This window comes from Mirounga angustirostris, unplaced genomic scaffold (genome assembly GCF_029215605.1).
Source record: "Mirounga angustirostris isolate CCGP_5_RB_7025 unplaced genomic scaffold, mMirAng1.0.hap1 SCAF_2, whole genome shotgun sequence".
Lineage (NCBI taxonomy): Eukaryota > Metazoa > Chordata > Mammalia > Carnivora > Phocidae > Mirounga > Mirounga angustirostris.
In genome coordinates, this window is record NW_026991710.1 from 6042791 (window position 1) to 6052772 (window position 9982).

General features: G+C 58.2%; 1 protein-coding gene across 2 annotated transcripts; it reads right to left on the reverse strand.

Annotated features, from left to right (window-relative positions):
• Positions 1-3513: 3513 nt before the first annotated feature.
• MSX1 (msh homeobox 1) lies at positions 3514-7723 on the reverse strand. Of its 2 annotated transcripts, XM_064584258.1 has the most exons (3): positions 7011-7723; positions 4533-4708; positions 3514-4004 (listed from the first exon to the last, which is right to left on the reverse strand). In XM_064584258.1, exons 1-3 carry the CDS (start codon positions 7477-7479, stop codon positions 3981-3983), a joined length of 669 nt encoding a protein of 222 aa, XP_064440328.1. In that variant the 5' UTR covers positions 7480-7723; the 3' UTR covers positions 3514-3980. The 2 variants fall into 2 exon arrangements, with proteins under 2 accessions (XP_064440328.1, XP_045737460.1); XM_045881504.2 differs by having other exon boundaries at positions 3514-4708.
• Positions 7724-9982: the final 2259 nt, after the last annotated feature.

Here is a 9982-nt window from a genome sequence, read left to right on the forward strand (position 1 = left end):
GGAGGCCGCACGGCCCCGGGGGCCCGGCCAGGCCGGCGCCAGCCGCCAAGTTGAAAGGCGGCCGCAGCCTCTCCTCGCTGTTTCCCACTGCGCCCCCGAGGGCTCCAGGCGAGGCGCAGGCCGGGCTCACCTCCGGGCCGCGGGTCACTAAGGGGGGCATCTGGGTATGGGACCCCGCCAGCCTCACGGCCCGTAGGATTCGCACTTGAGGTCCCCCGCCTCCCGAGTAGCTATCTCCACTAGGCCTCCTGCGCGACCTGCGCCTTCAACCCCGGGGTCAACGAGCGGAGAAAGGAACCCTAACACAAGGCGCTCTCGGCGCGAGCTCTCCGGCCCCAGCCCAGCCCCGCAGATCGGCGACCGCCCGGGCCCCCGCGGACATGCGCGGAGCGAGAGCGCCCCAGGGCCCCTGCCGCGAAAAATCTCTCCTACCCGGGCTTCCACGCCACAGACCTTGGGCCTTTTCGGTCCAGCCTGCATGGTCAGAAGCTGAGTTTGCAGATTAAGCCTTGGCCTCCTCCCCAACAAAACGAAAATGCCTTCACAGACAGCTTGCAGGGCAGGTGAGATGCCCCTTTTGTTCCCCGAGGGACGGGGCTTGCTCGTGGTCAAAGCACGAAGGGGTTAAATTCGTGGAGCTAGGGCTGCCTGGGCTCCCCGAGGCCGGTTTTCCAGCGATACGCGCGCTTCGTGGGCCTTTTCTAAAACCAAAGAGCCGTTCAGGCACTAGGTGACCCTCAACGAGAGAGGACTACGCAGTGGGGGAAAGCGTGGACACCGGCGTGTAATCTGTGTTCGAATCCCTGCTTTCCCCCTAATGGGCTGTGTGACCCTGGGAAATCAAATAACCTCTCTGGACCGCCATACGCTCTCTTGTTTAATAAATAAATAAATAAATATCCCATGAGGTTCTTGGGAGGCGCGGGGGAGGCGGTTTGCCCGGGAATTCCTCTGGGCGCCATAGGTGGTGACTCGAAGTGAATGATCCGGTGTTTCCTGCCAAAGGAGGAAACTAGATCCGTAAAGGACCAGGCCTGGGAACCCCCTGCCCACTCTGCCCTCGCTTGATAAACAAGCAACTGGATTCGGAGGACTGGGCTGAGAGAGCAGCGGTGCCCCGAGGACCGCCGCCAATTCCCACCAGGCCTGGCTGAATCTGGCCCCAGTCTTCACCCCACACCAGTGAGCCGCTCCGATCTAGCAAACATTTATTGGGCACCTTCTGTGTACATGCTGTATTGAGAAAGGGAATTCGAAAACAAAAGGGGGGAAAGAAAGAGCTAGACGAAAAGAAACAAAAATGGATAAAGTAGGGGGCACGGGAGTGGAAGGAAACCCGGACCCAAGCCGGCAACGCGGGCGGAGGCGCGCGCAGAGGCGGGCTCGAGCGGGGGTCCCTGGGCGGCGACCTCCTCCACCCGGCAGAGGTGCTTGCGTGGGGGAAGGGGGCGCGCCCGCCTCGCCTGCAGCTACCGCCTCTCTGGAGCCGCGGCGCGTCTGCAGAGCGCGAGCCGTTGCTCATTACTGCAATTATGTTGCTCTAAGTTTGCCTCGACCCTAAATTGCCAAACTTCGAGGAGCCAGGAGGCCCGGGAGTCCGAGCCAGAGGAGACACCTGATCCTGCCCCAGCATTCCCCTACCCGCACTAGAGTAAAAGACTCCAGGGCTGCGGACGCACCGTGAACTGAGAAAAATCAGATCCACCCCTATTCCCTGGGCGCCCTCTCCCGCGGGGATTCGTTGACACTTCCCCAAGATCCTGGGAGAGGGAAGGATTCCCAGACCCATTTCGCAGATGAGAAAACCGAGGAACGGAGAAATGGAATATCTTCCCTACCCAAAGTCAGGCAGTCAGTAAGCGGCAGGGCTGGGATGAATCCCGTCGGCTTGTCTGACTTCAAGTTCAATACCATCCCCAGGACAGGAGAATCACCAGGGGTGTTCCAGAAAGGAACCCGAAAAATTTGTGAGGAGTCAGTGTTCTGCGCTCCGTCACTGTCGGGGTGCTTCGTTTATAGAGAGGAAACAACTCCTTTCTGCGTCTGCGAGAAGCAGCGATGTTCCTCAGCCCTCAAGCGCCTTTAAAGGACTACGTGAGTCTGAGACCTTTTTAGGTCTAACTCCTCTCTCTTGGGGACGAAGAGGCCCAGATTCGGGTTCTGACCGCGCTTCTGGGAACCCAGAAGTCTGTCTGGAGCGGCGGAACTGCACTCCACAGCAAGCTTGCTTTCTTTTCTTAAGGAGGGGAGTTGTGACATGTTGGGACTTCAGCCCCGGCCTCCGGGACGGAACGTTTGCCGGAGCAATCGGAGATTGGAGGATCGGAGACCCCGGGTACCCTGGAGCTTGCCCGGCGCCAGCTCAGAGCCCGCCCGGAGTGCGTGCGCGCAGCCCTGCGCTCTCTTGGAATTCCTAGGCAGAGCTCCGGCCCCTGGGGCTAGAAACCGCTCCATGTGCCCCAGACTCGTTTTCCACCCCGCACCACGGCCTCTAGCTGTGGAGACTTCGACCCTCCCCAAGTCCAACGCCAGGTCCTTGGAGTTTCTAACAACCCTTGGCCTGCTGGCTTCCAGGGTTAACGGCTTGCGGCAAAAGCCGCCTGGGGCTGTCCTGCGTGGAGTTGGGAGGCGCGGGCCAATGTGGGACTGAGGCAGGGCCGGGGGGGAGGGGAGGGCACGCAGATCTGGTGAGAATTAAGCCAGGGCCCCCAACTCAAAAGGCAACAGAGCGGTGTCTGGAACATAGTAGGCTCTGTTTACTACGAGGTCATTTTCTGCCATCAACATCCTTGCAGAATTCCCCCCAGAAGGCTAAACTTGGCGCTCGTTCAAATATATTCTCCTGGAAGCCTGAATCTAACCTACTATATAAAAGAAAAACCAAGTTTGTGAGCGTTTGGAGGCAGGGGCTCATGCAAAGGACACGCCAAGGTGGGAAGTGTACTGTCGCCTTGGGTTTTCAGTAAAGTGTTTTGTTTTTAAGGGTCGTAATAGGGGGTGTGAAGGCGTTCACATTCTGGCAGCTCAAAATTAGATCCACAAACCGGGTCTCCACCAGCGCAGCGATTTAGAGAAGCAAAGCAATGGCCTCCACCCCCCACCTGGCCTCCTGTGGGAAAAACAGGTTTGCGGGGGTGGGAATTGTCTGGATTAGCTGTCTGCAGTCATCAAACCATTTGGGTGATTCGCTTTGTTTTCATAGACAGGTTAAAAGGGAAGAAAAAAGAAAGAGTCGGTTATGGGTCGCCTGAGCAAGTGTCGATTTCAGCTTAAAGTGAATTGGAAAATTGAGCCTAATTATCCTAGGTAATTGCTTCAATTCTCCACTTGACTTTGCTAATGCAGATCTGTCCTGTGTGTTCAAAAAGACACCCCCTTCTGTCCCTGAATATCCTGTTGTCACCTTTGAAAGGTGCCAGTGTAAAACTACCATCATGCTGAAAAGCAATCGCATATGTGAACAGAAGGCAAGAAGTAAAATCCAAATAAAAGCCTAAATCAATAAAGAGATCGTTTCTTGTAGCTTAAAATTAATTTATTTAACAAATATAGCTATAATATAAATGATAATAAAATTTCAAATATACAGTATATTACACACAATCCCTTCCAAAGGGATTCTTGAGAGTCACACAAATGTACTGTTAAATAGGAACAGGAGTTTTAAATTTTATTTTACAGTTTTTTCTGGTACTGGTGAGAGAGGTCCCTTCAACCTACCTTGGCAACGCATCTGTGTCACCCCCCTTCCCCCCACCGAAAGCAGACGTTGTGCAGTTGAAGTTCTCTGAAGTTTTCCGATGGAAGGACGGGGGTTTCCATCTCCCCTGGCATGCTCTTCTCTTTTTCTCCAACTGTTCTTATTTTCCAAAATCTTCACACGGGAGTTTCTCTGTGCGTCTCCTGCCTGGTTGTCAGGACAGGACGCAGCCGCCTAGTGCCGGTCCGACCACTAACTCTGCTGGGGACCGCTGGGAAGTCTACACCTCTCTAAGTTTCTCCATCTGTAACACAAAGGGTAGATCTAGATTCTAGAAGAGTGTTAAGGGCCCCTTCCAGCCACTTTTGGGGGAGGGGATCAGACGTAGGAGAGCGAACGCAGGGAGCAGCCGAGGATCAACCGGAGCAGCGTGGGGGTTAAAGGGGAAGGAGCCGGGCGGGGCCGAACAAGGGAGCTCGTTGCGGGGGGGATGGCACCTGCCGCTCGCAGGAGACCGGGGCTGGAGGAATCAGCTGGTACCACAGGGAGGCGACCCTGGGACCCTCTATGTCAGGTGGTACATGCTGTAGCCCACATGGGCTGTGTAGAGTCCCACGGGCGCCACCGGCAGCGCGGCGCGCTGGAAGGGGCCGGAGGCCCCGTAGAGCGAGGCGCCCGCCGCGGCCGCTACCGCCGCGGGGCCGCCGAGCGGGAAGGAGAGGCCAAAGGCAGCCGGCGGCAGCATGGGCTTGGCGGCCATCTTCAGCTTTTCCAGCTCTGCCTCCTGCAGTCTCTTGGCCTTGGCGCGGCGGTTCTGGAACCAGATCTTCACCTGCGTCTCGGTGAGGCTGAGCGAGCTGGAGAACTCGGCGCGCTCGGCGATGGACAGGTACTGCTTCTGGCGGAACTTGCGCTCCAGCGCCAGCAGCTGAGCGGTGGTGAAGGGCGTCCTCGGCTTGCGGTTGGTCTTGTGCTTGCGCAGGGTGCAGGCCGGGGGGCTCAGCCGCCCTAGGGGGCCGAGAAAAAGGCAGGGGGTTAAGAGAGCGGCGCGGGAGTGTAATCTGCCCACAAAGTAGTAAGAGTGGTCAATAACAATACCAGCTATTCGTTTTCGTGGAGCATCTCGGTGCCAGGCACTGGGAGAGACACTTGGAAAAGGTTTTCTCCAGTGGCCACACCCCGCGGGGTAGACGTTCCTGTCTACTTCTTGCAAATGAGGAAACAAAGATTCCAGGTGAAACAGACGCAGGTTCAAGGCCCGAACTTAACTGGGAAGAGGCAGAATGCCTTCGTGCTAAGTGGCTACTCAGGAGGGCCTTCCGCGGCTGGTGTCCGAACGGTAGGTGTTAATAAGGTTGATGGAACACGCGGAAAAGGCCCTGCACCCAACCCAAGATCACATCTAGTTTCATGAATTGGCTAAACATTTATCTGTGCACACCAAGCCTTCAGCGCTAGCGTTGCGTGGCATCCAACCCGGATCTCCAAATTCCACTCTTTCCCTTGGAACAGCATGTTCCTACAAGGTTCTGAGGGCCGTCCCTGGGGACCCAGAGGTGGCGCAAAGCCGGCTGTCAGGCGGTCAGGGAGGTGGTACCACGGCCATATCTCAAATATATGAAGTGCCAGTGTGTGTGTGTGGGGGGGGTACTTCTGATTGTCTCGATTGTCTCAATGGTCTCTTGGATCTCTCCCACCCCCAGCGCCTTGGCCCTCTGGACACACACAAATGGGAGTGGCGCGGGGGGGTGGGGGGGGGCTGCAATCACTTCTCCACCTGTGTCTGGGTTTGCAGAGATCAAAGGTGCCAAGCTTTTTCTTAGGGCTTCAAAATATACTTCAAGGATGGGAGGTGAGCGAGCACCTCGAGAGAGGGTTCCCGCAGGTCTGAGACTGAGTCCTCTGGGCCAGTCAACCCCTGCCACACAGGGCAGCCGTGGCCGGATAAAACATAGAACAAATTATTTCCAGGACAACGGGGATCACAAGGACTTTGGGGTCTGGGTGGAGGCCCTAACTGAATTCCCAAGTCCTGGAAAGGCCGCTTTCCCTACCCAGCAGCTTCTTCCCTTGGGAAAAATGAATTCAAGTCCAGAATGTTTCACCATGCGGGTTTTGCCTAAGCATGCATTTTTTCGTTGTTTGTGTGTGTGTGTGTGTGTGTGTGTTTTAATGATCCTTTGGGCTCACAGACCACCAGGATATGAGTCAAACGAAACCTCGTGTTAACATCCCCCCTTCTTCCCTGCTCCAGGCCACTGAGAGTCCGGGAAGCAGTTGGCCCCCGACTCGCTTTCCGCCCGGCTGCCCGAGGGGCGGGCGCCGAGGAAAACGTCACTCCCTTCGGTAGCAACAGCACAGCCCTGGGCCACCTTCTCCAGCCCTTAGGCCCAGGGAGCGGTTGGCCTTTCAAAGACGTTTAATCCCTAGATAAAAATCATTCCTCAGCATCACGCCATTGAATTCGGGTTGCTATTATGCCGCGCAAAATAATCGGAGGAAACGAGGAAAACTTGGGAATTTCCCGTGCTCCTGAAATATCTCCGAGCGTGTTTGCTGGGCAGGGAAGCCGGGGGGCCATGAGGCCTTGGAGCGACCCCGAACGCGCCTTTGACGGCTGGAGTCCGCTTCAATGGGCCCAGTCGGCGAATTTGGGAGCTTCCCACCGCAAGGGAGGGGGCGCCTCCCACTAATTGACTTGGTGCCCCGCCCCCTCCACTGGAACCTGAGCGCCCCCTCCCACTAAATGACCCATCCACCAGGAGCACTAAGTATCTGCCTGAAACTTGAAGGGGGAAGGGGGAACCTTGCAAGAGGTTAAGAACCTCTGGGAAAAGAGATACTTTAATGCGGGGGGTGAGGGCAGTCTTCTACGAGAAAGTGAAACTCTGAGCGCAGGGAAGATGTCCGCACCACTTGGACCCACCCGTAGGGATAACGGCGAAGTAACAGCGTTTTGGGGGCAGATTGGGAAGTGGGGACTCTTGGGGTCCTTTGACGGGGGCTGGAGGCGAGGGTGCCCAGACACCTGGCCCTACAAGTTAACTGCCAGCCGCAGCGTCCCCTGGCCAAGGCGAGGAGCCCGCGAAAGTGGACCGAGAGCTGGGTTTCAGCCAGGCCTCCACCCCTTTGGCTGATGCGATTGGGAAGAGGAGTAAACCCGGGCCTCCCCGCCAAACCCTCTGCAGCACCAGCTCCAGGTATCCAGCTGCAGGTACGCAGCCGCTGGAGACAAGCAGGCGCCGGCGCGCGGCCTGGCGCCCTCGGGTCCCGCACCCCCTCCCCCGCCGCCTGGGTTCTGGCTACTTACTGGCCGGGGGCGGGGAGAAGCGGGGGCTCTGCATCCACGGGGTCCTCTCGGGCTTCTCGGGGCTCTCGGCTTTGACCAGCGCATCTTCTGGCAGCTTGAGAAGTCCTCCCACCGAGAAATGGCCCAGCGGCCGCGGCGAAGACGGCGCGTCAGGGGCTCCCAGCGACCCCGGCCGGGCGCCCAGGGGCGGCGCAGAGCCGCCCGCCGCCTGTGCGCCCTCGGAGGCCACCAGGGCGCTCTCCTTGGCCCCGGGCTTCCTGTGGTCGGCCATGAGCGCCTCCACGCTGAAGGGCAGGAGTGAAGGGGACACTTTGGGCTTGGCGCCCTCCTCGTCTGCGCCCATGGCGGCCGCCGTGGCCGCCGTGGCGCTGGGGGCCTGGCCCCCGCCTCCCCCCGCCGGCTTGCCGAAGGCGGAGTCCTCCACTTTGACACCGAGTGGCAAAGAAGTCATGTCAGCAGCCGGGGCCATGCAGAGCCGGGCCCCCCCTCCAGCCGCAGCACGGGCCAGCCGCCGGGCATGGGCTTCGGGCGGACTGGGAGCGCGGCCGGCCTTGGGGAGCGCCCGGGGCCCTGGCCCGGCGGGCCCTCGCGCGCGCGCCTCCCGCCCCTCCCCAGAAGGCCAGCTCCGGCGCTCGGGGCCTGGTTCTTCGCTGGCGCCGCCGCGCAGGCCGAGTTCCCGGGCGCACTCGCCGGCTCCGGGTCGGGCCGCAGCTCCCCAGAGAACTTGTTAATAAGGCGAGGCCGGCGCGGCGGCGGCCAATCAGCGCGCGAGGGGGCGGGCCCGGCGCGAGCCATTGGGCGGCGCTCCTGCGGACTGGCCCCGGGGCGCACTGGGCCGCGGGGCGCGCGGGACAGGGCCGGGCCCCCCGGAGGGCAGAGGAGGGGAGGGGGCGCGGGAGAAACTTTCTTCGGCGCTGCAGCCTGGGCCGCCTCTTTCCGGGTGCCCGTCGGTCTCTATTTTTCTGCGTTCCTGGGGGACTTCTCTTCTGCCCACCCCTCTCTCCCACGCCTCCCTTTTTTCTGTACTCCTTCCCTGGTTCTCTCTACCAAGGCTTCTCCTACCTTCTTCTTCAGTCAGCAGCTGGGTGCGTTTCTCTGTCCCCCTCCGATACCTGCCTCCCCTCTTCTGTACCACGATCATTTGAGATGAGTCATTTCATGAGTACTTCTTTTATAGTTTAAAAAAATCCGCCTGGTTATTTAGTAGAAAGACGGGTTGTTAATTTCTTCTTCTTAAACACCTTTATTTTCTTCCTCTGTTTCAATCTTCCAAACTTTACCTCGGAGTAAAAGTGGGCCTTTGTCTCTTTCTAAGCGCTGGACTGAAGTTTGCCTAAAGAAGCCCCTCTCCTGGGGCGCTGTGGATGCTAAGGATAAGAATACAGAATATTATCCGGGGTCGGTAATCGATTTTCATTCATGATGTGTACTTTTCCCCGCTGTGGACTTCCCCGGGAGGATTACAACACCTATACCGGCGACCAGCTGGGGGAAGGAGCCGCCGGGTCCTTTTGATATAGAACTTACTGAAATAAAAGCAGCAGAAACGTCAACAAAACACTGATCTGGCCTTAATGTGACCTCAAAGCGTCCGCGGAAACAAAAACACATCCCTGCCTCTGGGTCCAGGATGGCACAGGGGTGGGGAGGCACAATTGTGGGAGGGGGGCAGGGGGGAAAAGAGGACTGTTCCTTGGTAGCTGGGCTTGAGAACTTCTATTTTGCCAGTTTCAGAGGAAACGTGATTTTTTTTTTTTTTCTGCTTAAAAAAAATGGAGGAAAAGGAGTTGGAAGTGTGGGGAGACTTAAGATCTATGCAAAGTCGGGTCGGGGCTCGGCAGTTTTCTGCGCCTCCTCTTTATGGCCTCTTCTCCCGGGGCCCAGGCCGGCGGCTCCGGGGGAGCCAGCGGCGGTGATTGGCGGCTCACCGGGACCGGCCATTGATGACTGCGGGGTTCTAATCTCCAGGAAACACAAGGGGCTGCCGCGGCCATTTAGGGGTAATTATCCGAGCGCGGAGGGACAGCGAATTCCCTCGCCTTTTAACTGGGCCCAATAAAAGCTGTAGATTAGGGGCGTCCAGATTAAGGAAAATGAATTGCTAGAGCGGGAACTTTATTACCCTGACGGCGTCCGGGGTCTGGCGGGAGGGGTCGGCCTGCGGACGCCAGGGTGATCGGCAGCCTCACATCTGTCCATAGGCTCCAGAGATATGTGCAGGCCTTGGGGCGGGTTCAGGAATACTCGCATCTGTGACATTTACGTCTCCAGATTTCTTACTCACCCAAGACTGCAACACAAGCATGGGGCAGGGTTTGGGGCCTCTAGCTCGCGCGTCGGGCCCAGCTGGAGGCGTGGGGCACCCTCCGGCCCATCTTAATCTCACCATACCCCAGGAGGAGGGGGCGGGGGGCAGGACGAATAGAGAGTCCTTCCACCGGGCAGCGAAACCGAGGTCCCGGAGGTACGCCTGAGGGTGCAAGGATAGGAGACCGTAGGACCCATTTTAGGGCTGACCGAACTGATGCTCAGCAAGGCTGTAGGCCCAACTCCCTGCTAGCAGCCCAGCCCGGACAGCGAACTTCCATTGCCTGCTTTTTTAATTTATCGGTCTCTGAAACAACACCCTACCGCCGAGCCGGAATCTCACTCTGCACTGGGGTTACAGGGGGAGAGGAAACCGATGGCCCTTGGCTCTTTAGGTCCTCGTGTCAGAAGCGAGCAGTTTGTCTTTCTGACCGGGGCTTGCTTTGTTCCAACGTCGTCTCCCGTCTCAAAATGTTTGACTCTCAGATCACTTTCAGAACCCGATATAACTAAGAACTTCCTCCGTAGGCAAATACGCATCAGTAAAAACAACTTCAGGGGCTCCGGACCCACGTGGAGCCCGCCAGCTAAGAACCCCTGCTTGAGGACAGAGCAGGGGCTCGAACCCCGAGAATGCAGCCGCGCCACGCAGAGGGGTCTGGGGG